The sequence below is a fragment of the Microcebus murinus genome, chromosome 14 (genome assembly GCF_040939455.1).
Source record: "Microcebus murinus isolate Inina chromosome 14, M.murinus_Inina_mat1.0, whole genome shotgun sequence".
NCBI lineage: Eukaryota > Metazoa > Chordata > Mammalia > Primates > Cheirogaleidae > Microcebus > Microcebus murinus.
The window spans coordinates 28035557-28061962 of NC_134117.1; the positions used below are offsets into that span (position 1 = coordinate 28035557).

General features: G+C 53.1%; 2 protein-coding genes across 10 annotated transcripts in view; one reads left to right on the forward strand and one right to left on the reverse strand.

Moving 5' to 3' along the window:
* Positions 1 to 26406, reverse strand: part of ZFYVE27 (zinc finger FYVE-type containing 27) — a 53854-nt gene that overhangs the window by 22796 nt on the left and 4652 nt on the right. Inside the window, exons 3-13 of one of the 9 annotated variants that reach the window (XM_076009885.1) lie at positions 25988 to 26058; positions 24307 to 24457; positions 22202 to 22297; positions 21055 to 21167; positions 20166 to 20305; positions 19492 to 19578; positions 18040 to 18060; positions 17733 to 17877; positions 16258 to 16304; positions 15840 to 15921; positions 13261 to 14842 (exon numbers count right to left, since the gene is read on the reverse strand). In XM_076009885.1, the coding sequence (XP_075866000.1) occupies positions 14778 to 14842; positions 15840 to 15921; positions 16258 to 16304; positions 17733 to 17877; positions 18040 to 18060; positions 19492 to 19578; positions 20166 to 20305; positions 21055 to 21167; positions 22202 to 22297; positions 24307 to 24457; positions 25988 to 26058 (1018 nt within the window). In that variant the 3' untranslated portion in view covers positions 13261 to 14777. Of the gene's footprint in view, positions 1 to 13260; positions 14843 to 15839; positions 15922 to 16257; positions 16305 to 17732; positions 17878 to 18039; positions 18061 to 19491; positions 19579 to 20165; positions 20306 to 21054; positions 21168 to 22201; positions 22298 to 24306; positions 24494 to 25987; positions 26059 to 26406 lie in introns of those variants that run through there. The other 8 variants (XM_076009882.1, XM_012767873.3, XM_076009884.1 and 5 more) reach the window with 8 other exon arrangements.
* On the forward strand, positions 1184 to 6803 carry SFRP5 (secreted frizzled related protein 5). Its single transcript, XM_012767897.3, has 3 exons — positions 1184 to 1813; positions 3933 to 4010; positions 5722 to 6803. The coding sequence occupies exons 1-3, from the start codon at positions 1291 to 1293 to the stop codon at positions 6066 to 6068; spliced, it is 948 nt and encodes a 315-aa protein (XP_012623351.1). The 5' UTR covers positions 1184 to 1290; the 3' UTR covers positions 6069 to 6803.

Sequence of the window (26406 nt, forward strand, 5' to 3'; positions counted from 1 at the left end):
TTGTCCAAGTTCTTCTCCCAGGAAAGCCAATGAAAGGTGGGGCCCAGACAAGAGAGAAAGACACCAAGCATGGGGCTCCTGAAAGTCACCTCCGCTCCATGCTGCCCTGGGTGCCCTCCTCAGAGACACTGTCAATTCCTTCTCCTCCCACAGCATTTCCTACCCTGGGTTGACACTTATCCTACAGCAGAAAGCTCTGGCCTTTGGAGTCCAACAGCTGGATTCGAATCCTGGTCCTTTCACCTATGAGCTGGGTGACCAAGGGCCGGTCACTTCACCTCTCTGAGCCCACCCCAACGCCATTAGGTCTACAGACTCGGAATCCAGACCTCCTAACTCTGGGCTTTAAGTCTGGAATCCAGGGTCAAATCCTGGCTCTAACCCTTACTTAACCTCTCTTTGCCTCAGTATCTTTATCTGTAAAGTGGGGGTGATAACAGTACCTACCCTCCTTGTAGCACCATCGAGAAGATTAAGTGAGGTAATGTACGCAATGTGCTTAGAACAGACTTGGCACACAATCAGCGCCCACTAAGCATTAGCCATCACTAGGAACAGTAGTTGATAAGACGTGATTTCCCGTCCCTGGCACTTAATAAGAGCTCACTCAATAGAAGCTCCAACGACCTTCTCCCCACCAGACCGCGCTGTCGCCGGAGGTGGGTCCGGGGTCATGCCCATCTTTCACTCCCCAGCAGCCAGCACGGTGCCCGCACCAAGCTCGTGAGCCCTCGGGACTGAAGTGAGACCTGCCCAGAGGACCAGGGGGCCAGGAGGGTGTGCGCAGCCAGGAGCCTCCTGCGGGGAGAAGAGGAACCGAGGTGTGAGGAAGAGAAAACAGAGCGGAGGGGGAAAGGCCGAGGAGGGAGATAAGCAAGTGGAGTGAGTGGGAAAAGGAACAGGAGAGGCTGTGGCGGAGTGCGATAAGAGGCAAGGATGGAGAAGGTGAGGGGCGAGGAAAATTCCAAGGGAGGCGAGGGCGCCGCGCGGAGAAGCGCAAGACGAGGCCGCGGCTGCCAAGAGGGGCGCACGGTCCGGCGCTGGGCGGGACGCGGGGACGGGCGGGAGGGGCTGGGGGGCTCCACCCTGCCTCCCCGCCTTGGGCGGGGGCCGGGCGGCCGAGATTGGCTGGGGCGCGGGGAGGCCGGGGCTGGAGCCCCGAGGTGGGAGGCGCCAGGATCACTCGGGGCGCCGGCGGCGGAGTGAAGGCTGCCACCCACTTGGACGACCTCGGCGGCGGCTGCAGGGGAGCGCCCGGGGCCTGCGCGGCGGCCCGGGGACAGCGCAGCCATGCGGGCGGCGGCGGGGGGCGCGCGGGCGGCCGCGCTGGCGCTGCTGCTGGGGGTGCTGCACGGGGCGCCGGCGCGCGGCGAGGAGTACGACTACTACGGCTGGCAGGCCGAGCCGCTGCACGGCCGCTCCTACTCCAAGCCGCCGCAGTGCCTCGACATCCCCACCGACCTGCCGCTCTGCCACACGGTGGGCTACAAGCGCATGCGGCTGCCCAACCTGCTGGAGCACGAGAGCCTGGCCGAGGTGAAGCAGCAGGCGAGCAGCTGGCTGCCGCTGCTAGCCAAGCGCTGCCACTCAGACACGCAGGTCTTCCTCTGCTCGCTCTTCGCGCCCGTGTGCCTCGACCGGCCCATCTACCCGTGCCGCTCGCTGTGCGAGGCCGTGCGCGCCGGCTGCGCGCCGCTCATGGAGGCCTACGGCTTCCCCTGGCCCGAGATGCTGCACTGCCACAAGTTCCCCCTGGACAACGACCTCTGCATCGCTGTGCAGTTCGGGCACCTGCCCGCCACCGCGCCTCCAGGTAGCGCAGCCACCGCCGCCCCCGCGTGCCCCGACGACCCTGGGTGCTCGAGAGCTGGGTCCCAGACGGATGCCGCTCCCCCAACCCCTGAGCACAGCTCTTCGAGCCCCTGGAGAGGTGCCAGCCCCTACACACACACACACACACACACACACACACACACACATAACCGTCTTCGCTGCGCCCCAGGAATCGTCTCCACAGCCTTCCTGCCTTCCACTTCCCCATGGACCGCCAGAGCAGTGCCTCCCTGCGGCTCTGGACCTCCCCACTGGTTCTCCGTTCCGGAACACCCCTGGCGCCCCTCACAGCGCCCACCCACCAAGCGGCTGAATCCCTGGGGCGTCCAGATGAATGTCTTATCTTCCCCCTCAACCCAAGAATGCTCGGGGTCGCTAAACAGTGCCTTTCACCTGGACCTCAGGACACCAGGACAAACATCACTCCTACCCCATGTTGGGACCTTGGAAAGGGGGGGCAGGAGGGATGTGACAAAGAACTGAGGGCTAAGAGTGTTCCTGGGCTATGGTCTCCCCCCATTTTCTGCACCTGGAACCCTAACTTCGCCACCCTCTTCCCCAGTGCCCTCTACTGCGAGTCTGTTGGGTGAGGCTTGGTGAGAAAGAGCGAGCAAATTAGTCAGGCTCCGCTCCAGAAGGCAGGTTCTTGGGCCTTAGGCAGGTTGCTTAACTTCTCTGAGCCTCAGTTCCCCCGTCCATAAAATAGGAAGTGATCCCAGGCTCATGAAACCTATGAGATACTAAGTCCCTCCTCCCACCCACACTCCCAGGCCCATTACCCCCGATTTCTCCCTGGTCTCAGCCTCCCCGTCCCTGTGCTGGTCCACACTGCCCTTCCCAGGTTGGCTCCACCACCCCTGCCCCCTCCCATCTGCTGGGCTCCTTCCAGGGGGCCTGGGCACCCAGAGCCACTGTCAGGACAGGACAGACAGTGCACTGAACAGAAAAGCCTTCCCTGGGTGGTTAACACAGCATCTTGGGAGCCCCCCAACACTGAAGCTTCCCAAAGGGATGGCACCACACTCTCTATTCCTGTCCTCCCCACTCCCCCAAAACCAAGTGGACCCCACAATGCCCCAGCCCCCACCTCCAGGGTAACCTAACTTGCACAGTGTGCCCAGCCTACTCCCCCTCGCAAGAGGCACTGTGGGTGGGGGTCCTGTGCCCGGGCAGTGCTGAAGGAAGGGAAGCTCCCTGTCCTGGGTGTCGCACACTGGACAGGGAAGCAGGGGGAGAGCCAGCTCCAGCAGGGATCCCTGCAGGTTCCTCCTCCGCTGTTTCTGGAGCCCAGAAGCATGGAAATCCCAGGCTCTGCGCCTCAGCCCTGCCCTCCACACTCCCCCACCCTCGTCGAGCTACCCTTTCCCCAGCGCTGGGTGCCCATCTGGAGGCAGAGACATAGGTGAAGCTGTGCAGAGATCAGGCACTCAGTGGTAGCCTGAAGAAGTGTTTGTGGGGCCACTAAATAAAATTCAGAATATAAATTGCAAATTGAAATTGAAAATTGCATATAAAAATTGAGAGTTTTGGCTTCCCTAAAAAAGTCGAAGTTCTGGCAGTGCTAAGCTGCCCTGGTCGAGGGGAGTGGTCCTCATTTTAGCGCAGGCCCAGCCCTGCCATCTCCACTCATTTACGCAGCTGCCTGGACCTGTCAGCCTCTGTGTTCTTGGAGAGACCCTGCAAACACCCACCCTGGCACTAGACTGGGAGTCACAAATCCTGAGTCCTGACTTGGGTAACCACACCGGGCCTCAGTTTCCTTTTCTCTAAAATAGGAATAATAATAATACCTACTTCATAGGCTGGGGATTCTGTAAAATCTAGAAGACAATGCACATCATGGTTGTAGCTGCCAGGGTCGTGAGGCAGTAAGTGTGCCTACCTGGCAATTTAGTCTCTGCACAATCTTGTCTCATGGTTGTCAATCACTTGGCGAGCAGAGGGTGGTATATTGCCCTCATCCCGTTTCCTGATGAGGAAGTGGAGACTTGGCGGGGCAGGTGGCTGGTCAGTGGGGGAACCTGCACTGCTAAGTGACTCTTTGGACTCCAGTCCCCTCAACAACCATCCCCCAACCCAACCCCACCTTCTCTTTTCAGTGACCAAGATCTGCGCCCAGTGTGAGATGGAGCACAGTGCCGATGGCCTCATGGAGCAGATGTGCTCCAGCGACTTTGGTGAGTGTGGGGCCCACACGACCACTCCCCGGTGCCAGCCCGAGCCCCTCCTCCTTGGTACACACATGACCATATACGCCCACATCCAGCACAGCAAGTCCCGACAGTTTCTGCACCATGGACCCCTTTTAGAATCTGATGGTGACCATAAACCCTCTCCCCAGGGAAACACACCACTTTCTCCACATCATCTCAGGAGCCTCACAAGCCCTCAATGCTATGGTCCACGGGCTCGGACACCACCCCTGGCCAGGGCTGCCCCCTTGGTGCTGTCCTCAGGGGGCCTCTGTGGCTGTCTCTTTGGGGGATGCAGGCTCAGCCCAGACATGGATGGGGCTGTAGGGGGAGAGATGGGCTCCAGGGGAAGTCCCTTGTCCCTGGGCACCTCTGCCAGGGGAGCCATGGTCACCTGTCCCCACAGCTTCATCCCAGAGCCTCCCATTGCTGGGACAACCCAGCCAAGTGTAGTCAGGACCTGGCTCATACACGGACCACAGAGTCCAGCCTGTGATCTTTGCCGAGTCAGTTCCCTGTTCCGTGTCTTAGCCTCCCTGTCTATAAAAAAGATAATAATGAAGTCCTTCCTTCAGAGGAGTCTTTATGTTGGCAACCTGTTTGGAAAGAGAATATTGCCATTGCAAGGGGCACATGTGTGTATCAGAGAGAGAAAGAGAGGGGAGTGGAGAATAAGACAAGAGAGAAGAAAGGAGATTTTATGACAATGTCCTTCCTAGAGCGGGCAAGTTCCTCTCTGGCTTTTCCCTGGCAGCTCACAGAGATGGGGGTCCAGAGGCCTGCAGAAAGGAGAGACTAGCCCAAGGGACTCCCCACCCCACCCCCAAGCCCAGGACTCCCTATCCCCAACTGTACTGGGCTCTCTGCGGCCACTGCAGAGTGACCCGGACCATGACTCCCTGGCCACGGACCCGGCCTTCACGCACCTCCCCAGCCACTCCCCACACTCACGTGCCTACGCATGCCACAGACACACCGTCAGACACGGAAACACGCCACACACACACAATCACTGTACGGTGGTGTGCTCACACCTCAAGAGCGGATTTGTGTGTCTCTTCCCAACTCCACGCCCAGGGATGTCATGGTAGAGGATTTACCCCAACCATGTCACCAAATGCTACAGAGCAGGGCTCCCCCTCCTCGGAGCCGGCTGTTAAACACGTGTGACCCATCACCGCTCCAACCACACTCGCACCACACACACACCACACTCACACAGCCCGAAATCCCTCTGGTAATCATCCCCAGAGACCAGGAAGTGCAGCCTCCCTCCATCACAGGGACCCCTCCAGTGATCAGCCCCACCCCCTCCCTGGGGGGCCCAGCCCCTGCGCCCCTCCCCATCAGGGGCTCCCCACACTGCACTGGGTGTTGTGGCAGGGCTTGGCCTCTAGAGTTGGCAAGACCTCGGTTCAATCCAGGCTCTCAATTCGGGCAAGTCACAAGCTCGCCACACCTCATGTCCCCCTCCTATACCCTGAGGATGAAACTCGATAGTATCTGTGAAAGTCCAGCACATGATAGACACCTCATAAACATTAAAATGTGCACGTGTGAGCTCCACTCCCAGCCCCCCAACACAGCCCCTGATGTGTTCTGAAGGCGCAGAACACAACAGCGCCCACTCCGGGGCCATCAGCGTCCTGCGCAGACCTGACCATTCTCAGGCTGCCTCTGTCCCTCCTTCCCACAGTGGTCAAAATGCGCATCAAGGAGATCAAGATAGAGAATGGGGACCGCAAGTTGATTGGAGCCCAGAAAAAGAAGAAGCTACTCAAGCCAGGCCCCCTGAAGCGCAAGGACACCAAGAGGCTGGTGCTCCACATGAAGAGCGGCGCGGGCTGCCCCTGCCCGCAGCTGGACAGCCTGGCGGGCAGCTTCCTGGTCATGGGCCGCAAGGTGGACGGACAGCTGCTGCTCATGGCCGTCTACCGCTGGGACAAGAAGAATAAGGAGATGAAGTTCGCGGTCAAATTCATGTTCTCCTACCCCTGCTCCCTCTACTACCCCTTCTTCTACGGGGCCTCGGAGCCCCACTGAAGGAGCCCTGCCAGCCAGCTGTGCTCGCCCTCTGGCCTCGCCCCACCCCCAGGCTGACCCAGCCCCTGCCAGAGGGTGGTTTCATGCAGTTGTTACTGGGATGGGCACAGAGCCTGGGGCTATCTGTCCTCCTTGACCAAGGGATCCTGGGATCCCTGGGATCTTAGGCTTCGTCTCTTAGGAAAGGGGCTTTCTCATTTGGGAGGAAAGCCCACGGTCTCAGAAAACAGGCAGAGTGGAGGAAGGGTGGAGGGGCTCCATCAGCCTTAGGACGTGGTTCCAGAGGGGACATGGTATCAGATGCCCTCTGTTGGTAGTGTGGCCACCTTGGAGAGGGAAGTGTCCACATTAGGCTGAGCTACTTGGAGCAAACTTCTCCTCCCTCACTGCCCCTTTATGCATCCTCACCGTAGCCCCCAAAGAAGCTGGGGTCTCAATGCTTCCAGCCACACCGCTGCTTTCCCAGACCTGCCCGTTTCCCTGGTCCCTACCCCAAGGCCTAGCACTCCCACAGGCCTGGAGAGCAAGACCAGCCCCCAGTGCAGACCCTCCCCAGGGATTGCTTCGGGTTCACCCCACAGCCCCCGAATCTCCCTCTTACCTCGATCATGAGTAAGTTATTGCTACTGCTGTGAGGCCATAGGTACTAGACAAACTGATACACATAGGGTTTGGTTTCCTTTTTTTGTTGTTTTGTTTTTAAGTTTATAATTAAATCAAAGAAAACAATAGTTGGTTTGGACGAGGTGATTTCTTTGTCTGCTGGTTCCCAAGAGGTGGGGGGAGAAGGAGGTTTAGAACGGACTTTCTAATTTTTTTTTTTTTTTTTTGAGACAGAGTCTCACTTTGTTGTCCAGGCTAGAGTGAGTGCCGTGGCGTCAGCCTAGCTCACAGCAACCTCAAACTCCTGGGCTTGAGTGATCCTTCTGCCTCAGCCTCCCGAGTAGCTGGGACTACAGGCATGCGCCACCATGCCTGGCTAATTTTTTTATATATATATCAGTTGGCCAATTAATTTCTTTCTATTTATAGTAGAGACGGGGTCTCGCTCTTGCTCAGGCTGGTTTTGAACTCCTGACCTTGAGCAATCCGCCCGCCTCGGCCTCCCAAGAGCTAGGATTACAGGCGTGAGCCACAGCGCCCGGCCTCTAATTTTTTTTTAGACAGGGTCTCAGTTTGTCACCCATGCTGGAGTGCAGTGACACGATCACAGCTCACTGCGACTTCCAACTCCTGGGCTCAAGCAATTCTCCCGCCTCCACCTCCCAAAGTGCTGGGACTACAGGCATGAGCCATTGTGCCTGGCCTAGAATAGACCTTTAGAAAGAAGCACTTATCTTAACCCACGGCCTGTCCACACATAGATCCACTTGGAATGCCTAAGAAAACCAATGCCTCTTTTTGTAGAATCCCCAAGAGCACATGGCAAGAGTCACCCTCTCATCCTGACCAGTAAGCGAGGGATAGAGATGGCTGTCCTTTTGTCCCTGAGGAGGGACAGAGGTGCCAAGTTCCCAGCCTTCTCTGGTCAGAAGACTCCCACAGTCCTGCAGCGTCTCTCCTACGAGGGCAACACCTAGTCTGAGGAGTCCAAGAAGGCTGGGCCACAGGGAACCATGCCTGAAAAGCCTGCAGCCTAAGATGTGTCGCTCCTCCCTCTGGCTTTCAAAATCCCCCACCTGGTCCTGACCTGTCCCTGGACTAGCATGGTCAGTATCACCTAGGAGGTGGTTAGAAACTCAGAAGCTTGCTGGGCACAGTGACATGTGCCCAGGAGGCAGAGCTGGGAGGATCACTTGAGCCTAAGAGTTCAGTCCAGCCTGAGCCCCATAGCAAGACCCCGTCTCTAAACAAAAAAGGAAAAAGAAAGACATGCAAACTCCCAGGCCCCACCCCAGACCTGCTGCATCAGAATCTGCACTTTAACGCATAAACATTAGAATCATCTAGGGGCTTTTACAAAATACTGGGCCCCACCATAAAGCAATTAAATCACAATCTGTTGGGCACCCAGGAATCAGTATTTCTGATGCTCCTGGGGTGAGGTGCGGGTTGAGAACCACTATCTAGATAAGCTAATGATTGAGGCAGGGAGAGCCTGAGGGGCCCAGAGCTGCTCCTTGTGTGGATGGCTCGGGGAGGGGAGAAGGCTTTGAAGGCCAGAGGCCACTCCTACTCTGACTGGCATCTAGCAGGGTGGTGCCAGGAGAGAGTCCCCCAGGACAGCAGGCAGGGGCACCCCTGAGGGGTTCTCCTCACCAGCAGGGGTGGAGCCGGGATGCCAAGTCCAGTCAAGCCTTGCTGCTGCTCTGAGACAAAGTAGCCAGGCTCTCCTCAGCTCCCGCAGCTCTCAGAGAGCACGTCACCTCACAGAAATGAGCAAGGCACACGTCCAGAGGGCCGGAGGCCTGACTTCTGTTGTGAGGCCCGTGTGAGCAGGCTCCCCTGAGGCCTGGCTAGCAGGTGGTCTGACCGGGCCCATAAATCATCCCCAGGCAGTCAGGTGGCCTGGCCGCAGGTCAGGAGCAGCAGAGGCCTACTTGTTCCTCCCCGCCTCTGTGGAAGCCCCGCCACCCCCCTGTGCCCCAACCCTGCCCAGCTTCACTTGGCTCCCTGAATCTGCCCCTTGTCTCCCAGCCTCCTACCCTGACCAAATATTTACGGACACTTCCATGGTCGACCAGGACCAGGGATTATTTTTCCACGGAACACACAGGACTGGGCTGCCTCCAGCTCAAGTACAATGCTGACCTCTGTCAGGTGCTGGCAGCAGAGGGGTGGGGGAGGAGAGGCCTCCCTTGGCCCACCCTGGGAAGCCCAGTAAGGCACTCCTCACCCACCGCCAACGAAGGAGTCAGGACAGCGCTATACATCTGCTCTGTCTCCAACATCTGCTGTCAGACCCCCCAAGAGTCTCACTTCTGGGACCAAAAGGAATCCTACCGAGACCGGGGAGGCCCTGTAAGGCCTGAGTGCCACTCTGCACTCCCCCCATCAAGAGAGGCTGCCTCCCTCCCAGGCCTCGAGACGGGCAGCTATGCTGCCCAGACAGCACCTGGGCTCGGTGGATCAGTGAACACTCGCCTCTGACCATGTGGAATAGAAACCCAAGGAACAGGCCAGGCGCGGTGGCTCACGCCTGTAATCCTAGCACTCTGGGAGGCCGAGGCTGGCGGATTGCTCGAGGTCAGGAGTTCGAAACCAGCCTGAGCAAGAGCAAGACCCTGTCTCTACTATAAATAGAAAGAAATTAACTGGCCAACTAATATATATAGAAAAAAACTAGCCGGGCATGGTGGTACATGCCTGTAGTCCCAGCTACTTGGGAGGCTGAGGCAGCAGGATTGCTTGAGCTCAGGAGTATGAGGTTGCTGTGAGCTAGGCTGATGCTATGGCACTCACTCTAGCCTGGGCAACAAAGAGAGACTCTGTCGCCAAAAAAAAAAAAAAAAAAAGAAACCCAAGGAACAGGGAGGTGGACAGGGCAGGTCTGTGTCCCAGACTCCTGTCTTACTTCTAGGCCAGGGGTGGCTTTTGTTCTCAGGGTTCTAAGATGATGCCTCCTCCCAACTTCTCAGCCACGTTCCAGGCAATGATGTGGGGATGGGCACACAGCAAAAACAGCATGTCATCTGCCTCTGGCCCTTCTGATCAGGAAAACAATCATTTCCCACCAGTCCCACCTGGTAGATTTCCACTTCAAGCTCAATGGCCAGAGCTAAGTCACATGGACACCCCTAGCTGCAAGAGAGCAAAAGTCAAGTTTTTCAGCTAGGTACATAATCAGAATTGTAATAAAAAACAGGAAGGGGGAGGGGGGGAAATGGGCATTTATTGAAACCTTAAAATCTGTACCCCCATAATATGCCAAAATAAAAAAAAAATTAAAAAAAAAAAAAAACAGGAAGGACTTGGACACTCAGAGTCAGGGTGAAAAGAGGCAGCATAGCCCAGGACAGCCCAGTTCTGGGTCCTAATCCTGTGACTTAGTGATTTTGTGGCACTGGGAACACTGTAAAACGGAATAACATCTATTTCACAGGGTTACTGAGTGTTGAATGGAAAATGCATGGAAAGTAGAATGCACAGCATTTAGAAGATGTTCAATTAAATGGTAATTAGTATTTTTATGAGCCAAAAGCCATGACCTAGCAGTGCCTGCACATAGTAGGTATTCAGTAAAATTCCTAATTGATTCATTAATCAACTAAAAAATACTGCTGATGGGAAGGCAGGAAAAAGACAGGAACATCTCAGCTAAAAGACAGAATTTTTACTTTCAGAAGTGGATAGAACCTACATTTGGGGTTTTGCTTCAGAAAAACATACCCAGGTGGTATGTAAGCCAATACTGGGGAGATTACTAGTATTACTGTAATACGAGTAGTCAATAAATATTATCAAGGCCACCATAGATGGCAGGCACTACGCAAAACACTTTCACATTCTAATTTAAGCCTCTCAACTGCACTTTGAAGTACTGGCATTTCAATAATGACGGCTGAAGCTCAGAGAGGTTAAGGAACTTGTTGGAGGTCACATAGCTTACAAAAGGTGGTGCTAGGATTTGACCTCATGCTCTTAACCACTACACTGCTGTCTGCAGCAGTGAAGCTGAGGACAAGCTAGGGTTGGGAGTGCAGGTAGCTGTGCTTCTGCTAACCTGCCTCCCAGTAAGATTTCTGGGAGCCCTTCTCCATCCCACTCCAAGGGCCCAGACAGAGGCAGAGGAGCCAGTGGCTTTTCTCCTGATTCCCAGAGACAACCCACCCCCAACCCCCTCCTCCCCTCTTAGCCCTGCCAGCATCCAGCCTCTTAGGTCCCCACAAAGGAAGCTCACATCCCACAACTGTTTAGTCGGCTGTAATCCTGGCTAAAGTTCACTCCTTAGGAAATCTAACATGGGGGGTGGCTGCTGCTGGAATGTGTGTGGCTGGGACTCAGTGTCCCAGCCCGGACAGCAGGCTCTGCTGGGGCCAGGGAAAAAGCAGGCAGCCAGGGGAATCCAGAATCCCCAGCCCCCAGCTGTGCCAGAGAATGGAATGTGCTGCTCTGGGTGTTGAAATACACCAAGCCAAGGCTGGAGGTGGGGTTGCTGGGAGCTAGGGGGGCTCCTGCCACAAGGCTGCCTCTGTTCTCCTGAGGCTGAGCCCACTCCACTAGGGCTGGGGGGTGGGGGTGTACTTAGCGGGCAGGCTCCTCCTGGTGGCTCAGTGGCTAGCTCCTGGATCTAGCGGGGGCCAGGAAGAACAGAGGGGAAGGTGACTACCAGGACTGCCACATTCATCCAAAGGCTCTCTTGTGAGGCCTTTACAAGTGCTTATGGCACAATTTACAACCCGCCCCACAGCTTACTAGTTCTGTGACCTTGGGCAGGTAACTTAACCTCTCTATGCCTCTTTTTACTGATCTGTTAAACAGAGTTACAACAGAACCTAGTTTGGGGGACTGTCAAGGGATTTAAATGAGATAATGCACTCAGCATGCTGCCTGCTCCATGAACAAGTATTATTATCCTGAGGGCCACCACTTGTAGGATACATGCTGGGGCCAGGGCCTCCCTAGGTGGTGCCTTGAAGGTTCCATGGAAACAAGGGGATAAAGACACAGCTTCTTGTGGCTTCAGCCCCAAGGGCCACAAATCCTGAAGACTGCCAGTTCAAGGTCAGCCAGGGCTCCCTGCAGGCTGTGCAAAAACGTGAATAAACCACCAAAAGGATGGGCAGAATCCCAATCCCAAGCCAAGCTATGGGGACTTGAGTCCCAGGTTGGCCCCAGCAGGTGCCAGGGCTGCAGCAGAGCCTGGCTCCCCATCCCTTCCCCCTGGCTGCCAGAGAACAGACTAGAGGTGTCTTCTAACCCAGGCGTCCAATTCCACAACGCACAGTGTGTCTACCAGGCCATCCATGAGCTGGTCCTCTCCAGCCGCTGCCCCAGCCAGCTGCAGAGCGCACCCCTCCTGCCAACGCCTCCAGGGCTTCACTTCCCAGTGGCACCTGCACTTGAAAGTTGCCGTCCCCTGCCTGCTCTCACATGTACCTCCAGGGGACAAGGAGGCGGCCCCTGGCTTCCCCTGCTCTGAGGCTGACCCTTGAGGATGGAAACCACTGTTCTCTCGGCTCTGTAGCCCACGCCCCCCAGGCCCGGGCTGCCAGTTACGCCTGTTACAGTCATGATTTCACCAACATTAGGCATTGTTTTCATCTTCCAAAAATAAAATGATACTGACTCGGCTCTTTCAGACTACACTCATGCCTCCCCCTGATATTCCTCTCTGAATAATAACCTAAAATTATTCTCTGGTTTAAAAAAACAAACCACTGTTCTAAGCCACCCAGGGCGGAGCTGTTTGTTGTCCCCCCCAGAGGCTGTCAGAATGACAGTAATGAGCTCGCATGTGGCTAGTGCTGACTGCGCCAGGCACCCTGCTCTGGCCTCACCTGGACCCTTCATCCCCACGGCAGCGCCACATGGGGGTGTCACCATCACGCCCACCGCACAGGTGAGGACAGCAGCATGGGGACACGGGGGCCGACTTACCAGAGGGAAACGTGGGCCGAGCGTGGAGCTGGCCCACAGTAGGCACCACCCCTACTGCGCTGGGACTCTCTGCTCCTACTTTGGGGAGAACAGCGCCTGCCTCACATAGTCATGGCGAGCAATCAATGACATGCCCAGAGTACTTCCCACCGCACCTGGCACCCAGCAACTGCCCCACCCACCCAGTGCCAAGGGCCAGGCTTGCACTTGCCACCTCGTGGCCAATCCTTTCCTGCTGCCTCGCAATCTCCCCCAGAGCTGACCCTTCTTGGCTTTCTCAGAGGGATTAGTTAAAATCTTTCCATTCTAAAGCCTGCATTGTTTAGTGGTTACCAAGTTGTGGTCTCACCCCAACCCCCAGCCCTGGGCCCTCACAATTTGGTCACAAGACAGGGCCTCCAGTCAATCCCACAAGCATGTGGTGAGCCTCTCCTGCGTGCAAGGCACAGCTTTCCTCCTCCCGTGCCCCAGCTCATGCCAGACCAGGCTGTGGCTCCCACGCCCCTTCCCTTGAGGGTGCCCCAGAGGCCTGCCCCTCAGCCTGTGTCGGGTCGCACAGGCACAGAGCCCAGGCCTGCAAACTGGGCAGTGCCAGAGAGACCCGGTCCTCCAGGCTCTGGGAGAACGTCAGCACGAGGACAGGACAAAAACATAAGCAGCTTGAGGCCTTTTTATTGACAATCCTCCATATACACAAAGATCATTTTAGTTCCTCTCCAGTGTAAATAAAGCACAGGATACTTAACTCTCATCTCGTAACAGGACAAAGGGGATACACCACGGCCCACCTGGTTCCCCAGGGACTGGCACCTCCATGGGCCTGGGTTAAGTCCCTGGCTGCCAAGCCCAAGCTAAACGGCTTGGCCTGGTGAGAAAGCTGGCCTGGCATGGGTTCCTTGTCTCCCCAACCTGCCTCCTCTGGTCCCTACTCCTTGGGTATAGAAACATCTCAACTACTTCTGGTTCTGGGCGCCAGGCAGCCCATGACCCCAGGCCCTCAGTGGGAGAGGCCCCCCTTCCTTTTCATCCCATTCTTTGTGCTATGTGTTCCCAGGAACCATGCAATAAATAAATAAATACTTCAAAAAAGCCGGGCAGCTCCAGGGCAGAGAGGGGTGCCTGAGCCAGCTCACGGCTTCAGGAAAGACACTGAGAGCCCCTAAGAGTCCAGAAGTGAACATGAAATTGTTGGAGAGTGGATGGGGATTCCAAGTGGCCTTATCCCTTAAGGCCACTTGGGATAAGGGAAACAGCCCTGGAATCCAAGGCCCAGCCCATCGAGACCCGACACTTCCAAGGCCCCAAGGGTCCAGGGCTTCAGGATCTCTGCTCTGCTCACCTGGCCTCATGCTCCATGGATGAGGGGCAGGCGAAGGGAGACGGAATGCTGGGCCAGGGACGGGCTGCCTAGATTCTGTGCAGGCAGAGCAAGAGTGATCCGAGTACCCTGCAGCTGCTCCAGAGGAGCTGGGGACGCCAGGGCCTTACTCAGGCTGAGATCTGCAAGTCGAGGTCTCTGCAAGGTGGCAGGCTCAGGCCCTTTGAGCTGTTGGGGTTTCTCCATGCTTTGCTCCACTTAACACTGAAGGACTCGGCCAGCCCTTCTATACACATTCTCCTCTGGGGGAACTTGGGAACACCAACCCTGTTTCTGGAAGCACTCTTGGTCTTGTTAGCCCTGGCCACGCCCTCTGATGGGGAAATGATCCTGGTACATGAAGGAACATTCAAGCAGAAGAGTTGGGGCCTGGCCCAACACCCTGAAAGGGAAGAACTCTCTTCCCAACCTCAGGTCTTCTAGAATTCCCAAGTGGCCCTGATCATCAGAGCCCAGCTGATCAGGCCTAGCTCGCTGCTTCCCTCTAGTGGATACTTCCTGCGCAGCCCTGAGTGCACTCACTTGGCCCAGGGCAGAGCAGGGTCCACATCTCAAGCCCTCCAGGGGCTCCTCTCCCCTCAGGGCTGGACAGCAGCCATTGTCGGCCACCCGCAGGAGTGGGGAACAGCTCCAGAACCCAGCTGGAGACAGTGAGGGAAGGAAGGGGAAGCCTACCTAGCATTCAGGCCACATTTGCCCAGCACACACCACAGGGGGCCAGGGCTGGGGAGAGTGGGGGGTCTACTGCTGGCCCCAGGGTCTGGTGCCCGGTTGGACACTGGCCTCTCTTCTCACTTGCTCAAGGTCTGGTTACATGAGGCGCACACAAACACAGTCTCTCTCTGGGCTTCAGGGGCTGAAAAGAAGGAAGAACTCGGTGAATGCCCCAGCTACTAGAAGCACCCTCCCAAAATCCTGATACAGACCACCCACCACCCAGCCTATCCCCTCCCTGACCAGCTCACTAGTCTGCCTGCAGAGACTCCTCTTTCCACCGGAACTAGAGACTTTAGGAGTGACAACACCAACAGCAGGCCTCTCCCAGGTGTACTATGCAGGACACATAATTTTGGCACCAAAATACCAGGGGGAAATTTCCTAAAATGTTTTAACAGCAGTTATCTTTGGGTGGGGAGATTACAGGATTGTTCCTCTCTTCCTCCTTCTGTAATTTCCAAATTTTCTAGTTAATTAGCATGTGTTACTTGCATATCAGAAGTGGAAAAAATTTGATTTAATGTTATAACACAAAACAGTAGGTGAAATCCGATCACATATTTCAAGAACACGCATGTGCATTTATCCCACAAACATGCTGGCAAACAGGCAGGGTCCACACCCAGCCATCCTCTCTGGGAGAGAGTACAAATATTTTTCTTCCTCTTATTTATCTGTATTTTTTGTTTTATCTACAACGAGTATGTACAGCTTTTATAAAATGAAAAAAATCATTTTTTTTATTTTGTTCAAAGTGTTACTAAGGTAATGAGAAAAAGATTAAAATTCAGGATGGTGGTTTCCTCCGGGAAGGCAGGAGCGGCGCCGGGAAGCCTCGGTGGTATTGCTGATGCACTTGTTTTTTAACTTTAGTGAAATGGTCACAGGCATTCATTTACTGTTTATACTTCGTAATTCACAGGTACATCGTATCTGTTCTTTTGCATGTATCAAATGTTTCCGGGTTTGGTTTGTTGAAGCAGATGGAGGAAACGTCACTGCCGTCCTCGGACCACAATCCCAAGCTCCCTTGACCTCTCACTGATGCCCTCGCTCCTTCCCTATGATGGGGCATGCCCTGGGAGGATCCATCCAGACCCTCCCACCACCTTGCCCCCACTACCTGCCCCACTCACCTGTGGCCCCCATGGAGGACTTGGGCACCTTGAAGGAGCAGCACCGAGAACAGAAGCTATTTCCACAGTTACTGCAGCTCCGCTGCAGACAAGAGCCAAGGTCAGATGTGTCCCCCAGCCCCAAGCACCTAGAGCCCCCAGCACCTCCCTCCTTTTACCAGCTGATCCCACCCAAGGAAACCAGGACTAGGCAGCTGCCGAGTACAGCAGGAATGAGAGCAGATGGAACACCCATGGGAAGGCAGGGGAAGGCGTGGGCATAGGGAAGCGGAGCACACACTCACTTTAGCAAAACACAGACACCAGGCCCAATGTCACCCAAGGAGTCAGACTTCACAGATGACTCCCCTCAACTCTCCCACAATCCAATGATCACAAGCACACTGTCCCCAGCAAACATACCCTCAAAGACACTTACCCTCTTCTTCAGTACTGAGAAGGTGGCTGAGCAGCCCGTACAGTTCCCTGAGAAACAGAAGTGGCAGCTCAGCCTTGTCGCAGCCTAGGCCTCTCAACTGTCACCTGCTCCTGGCTCTTCTAAGTGGGGACACTCAGAACACCAGCCAGAATCCCTGGCTAGGCGCAGTGAGCAAGCGAGCAAAGTCCAGATTCTCAGCCAGAAGGAAGGACTCAAACTAAGGAGGAGAGACTGAGGGCCTGGAATCACCACCAGTCCCCACACCCCCGGGGGAAGAGCGCCCCGCCTGCAAATTCAGCAGGAGAAGAACACGCAGCAGAATCCACTCCCGGAAATGCAGCTAAGCTGGCAGGGCCTGACCTTAGGCATCCTCAAATGCAACCTGCCTAACATGACCCCTTCCAAAGTGTCTCCTCGCAAATACTCCACCCCCACAGGATAAAGACAGATATGCTCCTAAAAACCCAAACTCCTGCTTTCTGTCCTCTGCAGATTCCATGAGGGAAGCTCGGAACCAGGCACAGTCCAAAAGGACACGAAAGGCAGATGCTCCGGCATCGTGAGCGCTGGGCGGCTTTGGGGAACACAGCAGGCAGCCCCTAGCTCACCAGCTATGCTAGGCTTCCACCATAATCTCATCAGGCTCTGCTCCCACCATTCCTGATCTGAGCCAGGTTTCCAAGCCGTGCTAACAGTCAAGTCCATCCTTCTCCAAAGCTGCCTTCCTGGAACACCCCACTAACCCCAGTACAAAGGAGTAGCCAATCTACAAACTTAGCTGGGCAGACATGATCTCAGGGCTCTATTGTGCCCAGAAGAAGATACTGTTTGCTTCATCTTGCTTCCAGCTGGATCAGAAAGACCAAGACAGGCTCCTAGGAACCCACAGGGTGGGCCAGGGTCTCCCATATTAACTGTACCCACTTATTAAGCACTATGAGCCAGCCAGGCACTAGCCCTTCGTAAGCACTGTAGCATTGGAGACCTGTAACACCCCACAAAGAAAGAACTATTATCCCCCTTTATAGAAGGGGAATCTGAGGCACAGGGCTGTGACATAATTTGCTTAAGGACACCAAGCTGAGCCAGGATTTGCACCAGGCAATGAAACTCCACTCCATTCTCAGCCATTTAGCTGCACTTCTGAGGTTCTGTCTGCCTCCGGATTACAGCTCCCTGCAGTCCTGGGGTGGCATTTCCCAAACTAAGGTCCTTGTCTTCCTGCAAGCTGATGTTTAACAAGGACAGAGGGAAAAGAGGGAACCCACACTCAGTCCTTCAACAGACCTGCTGAGCATGTGCCAATTTCCCAGGGTCCTGTGGATATAACTCTACAACCTGCTCTTGTTATGAGTCAGCACCTACATTTCTAAAACCACCCCTGTGGCCGGAGTACACCCCCCACAGTCCCATCAGTCCCTCCCAGCCACTCCTCCCTCTGCCCGCCCAGCCCCATCCGTCTTCCCTGGCCATACCGAAGTTGTTGGTGGGGTAACGCTTGCGGAGCCGCTCTGTGAGCCGAGACACCTTGCTGCGCAGCACCTCATTCTTGCTCAGGAACCCATTGTCCTGCAGGGCCAGCTCATCCTCTGCTGGGCACGGGGCACCCTCCTCATCCTCCTGTAGGGAACAGCTCTGTCCAGTCCCACCCAGCTCTTGGCAAGGCTCCAGGACCTGCGTGCAGAGGCACCTGGCACAGCAGACCCCACAAGGTGTGGCCACAGCTGGCTCAGCCGCGCCCCCCCCCCAGCCCCTGCCCACCTCAGCAACGCTGCTACTCACCAGCACCACCAAGTGGGTCTCCTGCCTCCCGAGGTGCAGGGGAGAAGGAGAGAAAAGAGAGAGAGAGAGATAGCAAGAAGAAAGAAACTGCTGGGAGGGGCCTCCAAGCAGAAGGAAACGCAGGAGGGCTGCTCTGAACTCTGCACACCACCCACAGGGTGATGCGAACAGATGCCCCCCCCCCCAAGAGAATCCTAGCGACTACACTTGGAGAGAGCTGGGGACTCCTGCTTTTCAAACTGGGTGAAATTAATTTAGTGGGTCATTATTTGAATAAAACAGAATATAACAGAGTAGGAAAGAAAATAACCCTTACAATATATTTTCAGGAAACTTTTGTTTTCTTAAATTTTACATATTTTACAGACAGTATGTGTGAACTGGGTCAAGATGCAAAATGTGTTCCTCACTGTGGTCATGAACAAAACTGCTTGAAAGCCCCTGCAATACAAACCCTCCCTCACCAAGGTTCAGTCTACAGTCATGTGTCATAATCCTGGCTCAATCTCTCAGTAGCTGAAAATTCAAATGCCCTCACGGCCTGGGCCAACGTGGGAGTGAAGCAGGCATGGTGTATATCACAAGCCTGCTGAAACTCCACCAGATCCTCATTTCTCATATCTCAATTTCCCATTTTACAAAGAGATGTAAACAAAGAAAAACTATTTCCTACTCTAACAAAATAATAATGCAAAAGTTACAATAAATGGCAACTACCATTTGGCCTCAGTAATGGGGATAACAGGTGGTGTTGGGGACCACAATGACAGCACGTGACCTGTCTAAAGGGAACAGTCACTCCTCAGCTACACTGACTGCTGCAGACTCAGGGCTACCAGAGAAACTGGAAACCTAGAGTTCTAACTAAAATCTCTCCCCATGTCTAAACACTGGCTGAAAAATTATTTTGAAACGTTGTATGCCAAATAAAACATTCCTGCAAACTCTCAGTTTGTATCACTGTCCTAAAATCAAGAAGGCTAATATTTAACTTCCCCAGACCTAGCACTTGGCCATGCAACCACTTTCTCCTACTTCCCCTCCCAACCCCCCAAAGGGACATCTTTCAGAGCTCATTCTGCAGAAGAGCAGAGACCCAGGGCAGTGACCTCCTCCAAATCTGCCTTGCCTACACCAAAGTCACGAAGCCCCGGGTTTCCAGCAAAGGCAAGAAATCATCCAACTCCCTCAGCAAGGCGTTTCCCAGGGGCTCCCACAGCCAGTCCTGCCCTGGGCACACAGGACAGATGGCTGGACCAGAAACAGGACAGGGGAGGGGTTCAGTGGCACCCTTTCAACCTGTGAGTTGCCCTAGCTCAGAGCAAGTTTTGGTTTCTCACTTGAATGTAAGAGAATAAGCAAATATTAATAAAACAAATTTAAAAGAAAACATAGCTCTAAGACCACCTATCTTCTGGGCTGGTCAGCAGGGGTGCTGGGAAGGCCACCCACCTCAATCGCATCTTTAAACTCCTCATCTGGCTCAGCCTCTTCAGCCTCCTCCACACTGCCTGGCGTGAGGTCCTGGGAAGAGAAACTCTATGACAGAAGGAGAAGGATGGCAGCCCGGGCAGAGGGCCACCTCCCTGCGCCAGCATCCAGGCTTCCCAAAACACTAGGAAGTGGCATGACCGCAAGAAAGAAGGAAGTCATGGGAAAGAGAGCAACCTCTAACCCAGCAAGGACAGGGAGGGGAACAAGACCACGTCTGGAGCAAAGGTGGCCAGACAGCACAGTGGTTGAAGGCACAGGCTCTAGAACACCAGACCGGGGGTCTGAGACCCATCCCCACCACCCACTAACTGTGAGACCTTAGCCAGCCACTCCATGCCTCAGCCTTCCCTTCTGCAAATGGGAAGAATCGCACTCTCAGAAATAACCTATACCCCATGGTATTAATATCAGGAAAGTATTTGGAACAGCATCTGACACAGAGTAAGCACTCCATAAGCACAGAGTAGCTATCTTTATTACGATTATTGTTATTAAGCACTTCAGAGGAGACCAGGCCTTGGATGAAGCAGGAACTACAACAGGCCAGCCCAGGAGCCACATGGTATGAACAAGCTGGTCCCGGGCCCACCACCTGCGCACAGCAGGCTCTGCCCTGAGGAGGGGGCACTCACCTCCGTCGGTGTGAGGGCAGGCGTGCTGTCCAGCGCAGCACCCTTCCCCCCAGCATCCGGTGGTGGTGGGCTGTCGGACGCATGCTCTTCCTGCTTGGGGTTCAGGCGCCGTTGCAGCGATGCCCTGTACTCAGACACCACTACCAAGGCAAGGAGAACGGAGTGGGAGGCAGAAGAGACACTATGAGTGGCACTTAAAGGGCACCCACTTCCACGGCTGGCTGGCCTCTTCCTCCAGCACCCCAGCTTCTGCTGTGGGAAAGAGTCACCCTCCTAACTCTGAGCAAGTCACCTTACCTAAGCCTCATAAACAAAACAGATACCACCACCTGCCCCCCATTGCCAGAGAAATTAAATGTAGTAACTGCTCCACAAATTGTGACTTCTGTATTAATCACCCTACCACAGGACGAAAACAAATACAGCAATCACCCACATGTACACACAGGCCCAGGCCTCTGTGACTCAGGGTCTCGCCACACTGTATCGGCACTTTAGAAGCCAAAAGACAGAAGGGTACTCTGGGATCACACAGAGATGTGGCAGCAACCCCAGGTGGCTGCAGCCCGGGGAACAGGCATCAGCTTTAGGAAAACTCCCTACCTCATCTCCCAGGTCCTATCATGTAAGCAGTGACGCATCTCCCTTGGGAAAAGAGTGGGGATGACTAGGGTAACAGCCCCCCTGGCAAGACATCAGCTTCATCTAACAACTCAGAGACGCAGAGCCCACAAGAGAGCCCTTGGAGGGAGGACCCTAGTGTGGTACAGCCCCCTCGTGGAAGGCACAGCAAACACATGATCAGCTGCAGAGACAGAGGGGCTAGGGAGCCTAACCTCACCCCAGAGCCAGCCTGGGCCCCACCTCCATCAGCCTCCTCAGGGCTTACCTCGGAAGAATTCCACATTCCCCAGAAAGAGCGTGCTGTTTAAAAGGGCAAGGACCCAGCAGAGTGGCAGCAGATACAGCATGCAAACCGTGCCCAGGAGAGCCCCATAGAACCTGGATGACAGAGAGGAACCACAGGATCAGGAATTCACAATATCCAAAAGAAACAGGTTTGGAGCACACCCACATACCCGAGGTCCGGGTAAGAAATAGCTCCGGGCACAATTAACAAACCGGCCAGACGTGCTAATCAAACCAGTGGAAACTAGTGACCAGGAAAGACTAGGAACTACCCACAAGTCGCTGGTTACTGAGAATGACACAGTGAGGCTATAGCAGTGTCTGAGGCTAGGGACACATAAACTGGTTCAACCTGGTTCCTGAGAAGTCTCTTGGTTCCCTGGGCATTGCTTCTTTCACACATGAAGTGGGCTTAAGCAGCGCCTACCTAACAGTCACCATGAAGAGTGACAGGCACAGTGCCAGGCACAGGGAAGACTCAATAAATATTAGTTATCATTATTATTCATATACAAGAGCCTCAAAAACATTCATTCCATTTGACGCAGTAGTTTCATCCTTGAATTTATTCTAAGAATAAATTTTCAAAAGATTAAAGCTAAATCCATGAAAATGTTCACCACAGGGGTAGTAATGAAAAGTAGAAATTGACTAAATAATAGAATGGGTCTATAAATTATAATATATTCACCATCTACATTAATCTGACATTACAAATAATTCCAAAGGCTATGCAGCAACAAAGAAAACCATTTATGATATAACAGTAAGTGGAAAAAAAAGAAAAACCTAACATACACTATGAATCTATAAAGCTATAAAGTATATGCATATGACAAACTCTAAAAGGCAAGCCAAACATGAGATCAGCTGCTAGTTCCTGGTGGTGGATTACATGGTGAGTTATTTTTCCATTATTAAAATATTTTTACCACACATAAAAAAAATTACCTAAACAAAAGCAGTGCACTAGAGCCCACAGCCTGTGTGCAGATCTACACGCAAGAGCCCAGGAGCTGCTCTTCCCCTGAAGCAGGGGGGCCAAGGCCCTCTCAGGCAGCTGGCTTTGCTCGGGTTCAAGCTGCAAATTCCTATAGGGTGGTAGCGAGAGAGGAGGGGCCACTCACTGTGAGGACACGACGGGGTTCTCCCAGTGCAGCACGCGGTAGGCCGCTTCACAGGTGCAGCACAGGCGGCTCAGGAAGGCCTCCAGCTGGATCAAGCTGCAGACACAAGGGCTTCGGTGAGTGGGCAGGCCCTACCCCACCACCCACAGGGCAGGACCGAAGCCCTGGAGATGCAGAGCCTGGGAATCTCTTCAAACACAGTGGAGGAGTCTAGAGAGCCTGGGAGAAAAGAGCCTGGCCAAGCCACCCCAGGTACATTTCAGTCCCCTTTTCAGGGCCCCTTGCTGAGGTGGAAAGGGCTTCCTGCTTTGTTCTTTCCCTAGCTGCGGATGCTGGGCAGGCTACTTAACTTTTCCAGGGCTGCCATTTCCTCATCTATAAAATGAGGAACAGAGTACTCACTTTACAGGTACATAGCAGCTATATGAGGATAAATGGCAGGATGTAAATCAATGTTTCTCTACCTGACAGACTCCCTGAGGGAGATTTTAAAACATGGATGTACCCCAGAAGCCATGACCACATCCTGTACCCAGATCTGGGTTTCTGAAGGACTCCCTAGAGAAAAGGCTGAGTCTAGGGCTGGGGCAGAAAAGTATAAGATGAACTTGAACATCCTGTTGTACCATAAAGTAAGGAAGCACTTTATGATGGGGGCTGGACTGCATGCCTGTAGTCCCAGCTACTCAGGAGGCCAAGATAGGAGGATCACCTGAGCCCAGGAGTTCAAGACCAGCCTAGGCAATAGTGAGATCCCATCTCTATAAAAATTTTTTAAAAATTAGCTGGGCATGGTGGTGGGTACCTAATGTCCCAGCTACTCGAAAGGCTGAGGCAGGAGGATTGCTTGAGCCCAAGAGTTTGAGGTTCTAGTGAACTATGATAACACCACTGCACTCTAGCCTAGGCAACATAGCAAGATTCTACCTAAAAAAAAAAGAAAGAAACAAAGAAAATAACCTTTGCAACCATTGTAGTCATAAACCGATTAAGGCAAGACCCCTCAGTGGATTTAAAGTAGTGGGTGAATGCTTGATGAGAAACAAGATACTCACACAATCTCAAAGTATCTCCCCTCAAGTTACTAAGAAGGAAGAATACAATGATAATTTACAGGGTAGAAACATTCACCATGTGATCAGAGTTAACATTTCCTGACATCATGTGCCTCCTGCTATGGACACACTAACAATGACCATCCCCTGTCATATTCCTGCCAAAAATGCACAACCTGAATCTAATCACAAGGAACTAAATAATCTAAAACCAAGGGAGATTCTAAAAAATAGAGAAACAAATGAGGAATTGCTCTGGGTTAAAGAAAACTAAAGAGACCATAAAAACTATTAAATAAATGTAATATATGATCCTAGACTAGATCCTGGAGCAAGGGAAATTGATATAAAGAACTTCATTAACACAACGGTACAATGAACTACATATTACAAACTATCCATTAGCTATGAACTGTATCAGATAATAGTACTAATACTAATGTTATCAATGCTAAATTTCCTAATTTTGATTACAGTACTGTGGATATATAACAAAATGCCCTTGGTCTTGGGAAATACTCCGAAGTATTCAGAGTAAACAAGTATAATGTGTGCTACTTTCAAATGGTTCAAAAGAAAATAATGTGTATACGTGGAGAGACAGATGAAGCCAATATAGCAAAATTTTAATAACTTCTCTGTTATCATCCCTGTTATCATCCCATTTAACAGAGGACTGAGCGCCTTGCCCAACATTACACAGCAAGTAAACGGAAGAGCCAGGATTGGAGTGGCTCATGCACACATGTGCTTAGTCAAGACTCTACACCGTCTCTCTAGTGAAAAGAACAAACTGAAATCAGCTGGGTCTGGATTCTCATCCCAGCGTGGCCACTTTCTAGCTGTGTAAGAAAGCCTTTTCTGCATCCATAAATGGAGGATAGTAATAGAAGCCACCTCCCAGAACCATTAAAAACACTACATAAAATAACATCTGTGGTTTGCCTAACACAATGCCTGGTGTGCACAGAAAACGGTCAGCATGGCGGCTGCTGTTATTGTCATAACGGGCTAGTGCCCCCACCTCCCTGGCCTCTCTTCCATACTTACAAGCTCTTCACCTCAGCCACAGCCTCGGGGCGGGACAGGCGAACTTTCTGCAGGTCCTCCTGCCGCACCGTGTGATACTTCCTCCGCATCAGCTCAGACTCGGGCAGCCGAGCCCGGCACACCTCCTGAAGATAGCCCAGCAGGGCGGGCACTGAAATCACCAGGGCCCCTACTGAGCACCATGCGCCTACGGGACCAAGAACACTGCAGGTGACACAGGCAAGCAAGGGCCAGAAGCCTACCCACCCCAATGTCCACTACCCAAAGGCCTTCCCTGATCTCTGTATGACACAGGATCTCATGCCCACTCCCCAGCCCCCTCAACCAAGCTTCCTTTGTCCTCATAGCCCTTATCACCATATGACAGATTGTGGGCATGTCACTGTCTCCTCTACTAATGTAAGCAAGCTCTTGAGGGCTGGGACTTTGTCTCTTTGGTCACTGCTAGAGTCCCAGCTTTGTTTTTAATACATCTAAAAATACTGCTAGCACACAGTAGGCAGCTCATGCTGGAGTCTCATTGCTGGGAGCTCCCAATGACCGACATGCAGACCTCTGGGCCACTAAGGCAGACTGGAAGTCTTTCCTTTGGCTTTTAGGGTACCACAGACCACCGTGGATTGGGAAATGGTGAAGCTGAGATAAAATTCAAAGAAGGAACTTCTTCCATGTAACATGGTAACCCAACAGCAAGCAATAGAGCAGCAGGCCCATAATAAATGCTTGTTAAATATCTGTCACATAAACTGATTTACTCTGGAAATATACTCAGAAAAATCTAACATCCTAGGAAGTTTTGATCAGGCAAAGAGGAGTCCAGCTAAGATGAGATCTTGTGTGAACTATGTTTATTTTCAACCTACTGAATCCTTATCTCTGTGAGAAACAAGGGAGACACTTGAGAAACAAATAGAGGCCCAGCTCCTCAGAACATTCTGTCCCAGACCCTTCACTAATTTCCACCAAGGGGTTTGGCTTTTTCTGTAGCTACCTGCCAGTTCCAACCAGGGAAAGGTCTGGGTCACAGCATGTATGGTAATAAAAAGCCTGCAGGAGACGCTCCTACCCAGGACCCCGAGACCTCCACCATCCACATTTCTATCTCAAAGTCTTCCTGCGGCTCCTCGCTGTGACTGTCCAGCAGCTCCCGCCAGCTCACTTGCCGAACCAGAGGAATCAACAGATACAGCAAAAATCCCTTAACAGCTCATCTTCCTGGTCCCCTCACCCCATGCCATGTCCCCACATGACCCCTGAATCAGCTTGGGAACCAAAATCGCAAAAGGTCAGTGTACCAGCAATCAGTCAAGATGGAAGCAATAATAACAATAATAGCAGCTATAATGTATCGGCTGCTTATTGTGTGTCAGGCACTGTGTCAAGTGTCAGACTATCTCATTCCTCACAAACACTCTAGAAGGAAAGCAGTGTTATTATCCTCCCTTTAGAGATGAGAAAAATTAGGCCTTAACAGAAAGGTTCAGTAATTTGCCCAAGGTCACACCAGGCGGCTCAGCCTGGATGGTCTCTGCAGCCTGTGTTCTGACACCAAGCAGACACGGAGGACAGCCAGCTCCAGGGCCAGAAGAGCACTCCCTACACAGGGTTGCATCTTGCATCTCAGTGCTCTTCCCCCGCATTCATCCACAAGAAACCACTGGACCATGCAAGCAGTTCTTACCCTCATTCAAAGTGAGAAACAAGATGTTGAGGCCCAGGCAGGTCAGCAAGGAACACAAAGGCGTCTGCCACCTACAACACAGAGAGTCCTGGTCACTACAGAATACTGCTCCTCCAGCTGGGGAGGGGAGGCGGGGCAGCACAGGCGGACACCATGGGAGAAGAAGAGGACACCTGGGACACCTCCTGGGACAAGGAGGAGCAAGGGGAGATCAAAGGCAGCCTTTCACTTGGACAGGTGACCAGAAACAAAGCTAAGAGGTCACACATTAGCACCTGGAATCAGAAAACCAACTTTCTCTCAGAAGGAAGAATTTATAAAATATCAGATAATACTGCTTAACCTGTGTTTTATAAGGTTGTATTCTCCTTAAGAGATGAAGCTGATATTTTTAATATTTTCCTTTATTCTTTTTTATA

Bases quoted from the DNA above. Each gene is read 5' to 3' on its own strand.
- SFRP5 (XM_012767897.3), top strand. From the start codon at position 1,291: ATGCGGGCGGCGGCGGGGGGCGCGCGGGCGGCCGCGCTGGCGCTGCTG. The intron at 1,814-3,932 runs GTAGCGCAGCCA...TTCTCTTTTCAG, and splicing joins GCCCGCCACCGCGCCTCCAG to TGACCAAGATCTGCGCCCAG. The intron at 4,011-5,721 runs GTGAGTGTGGGG...TCCTTCCCACAG, and splicing joins GATGTGCTCCAGCGACTTTG to TGGTCAAAATGCGCATCAAG.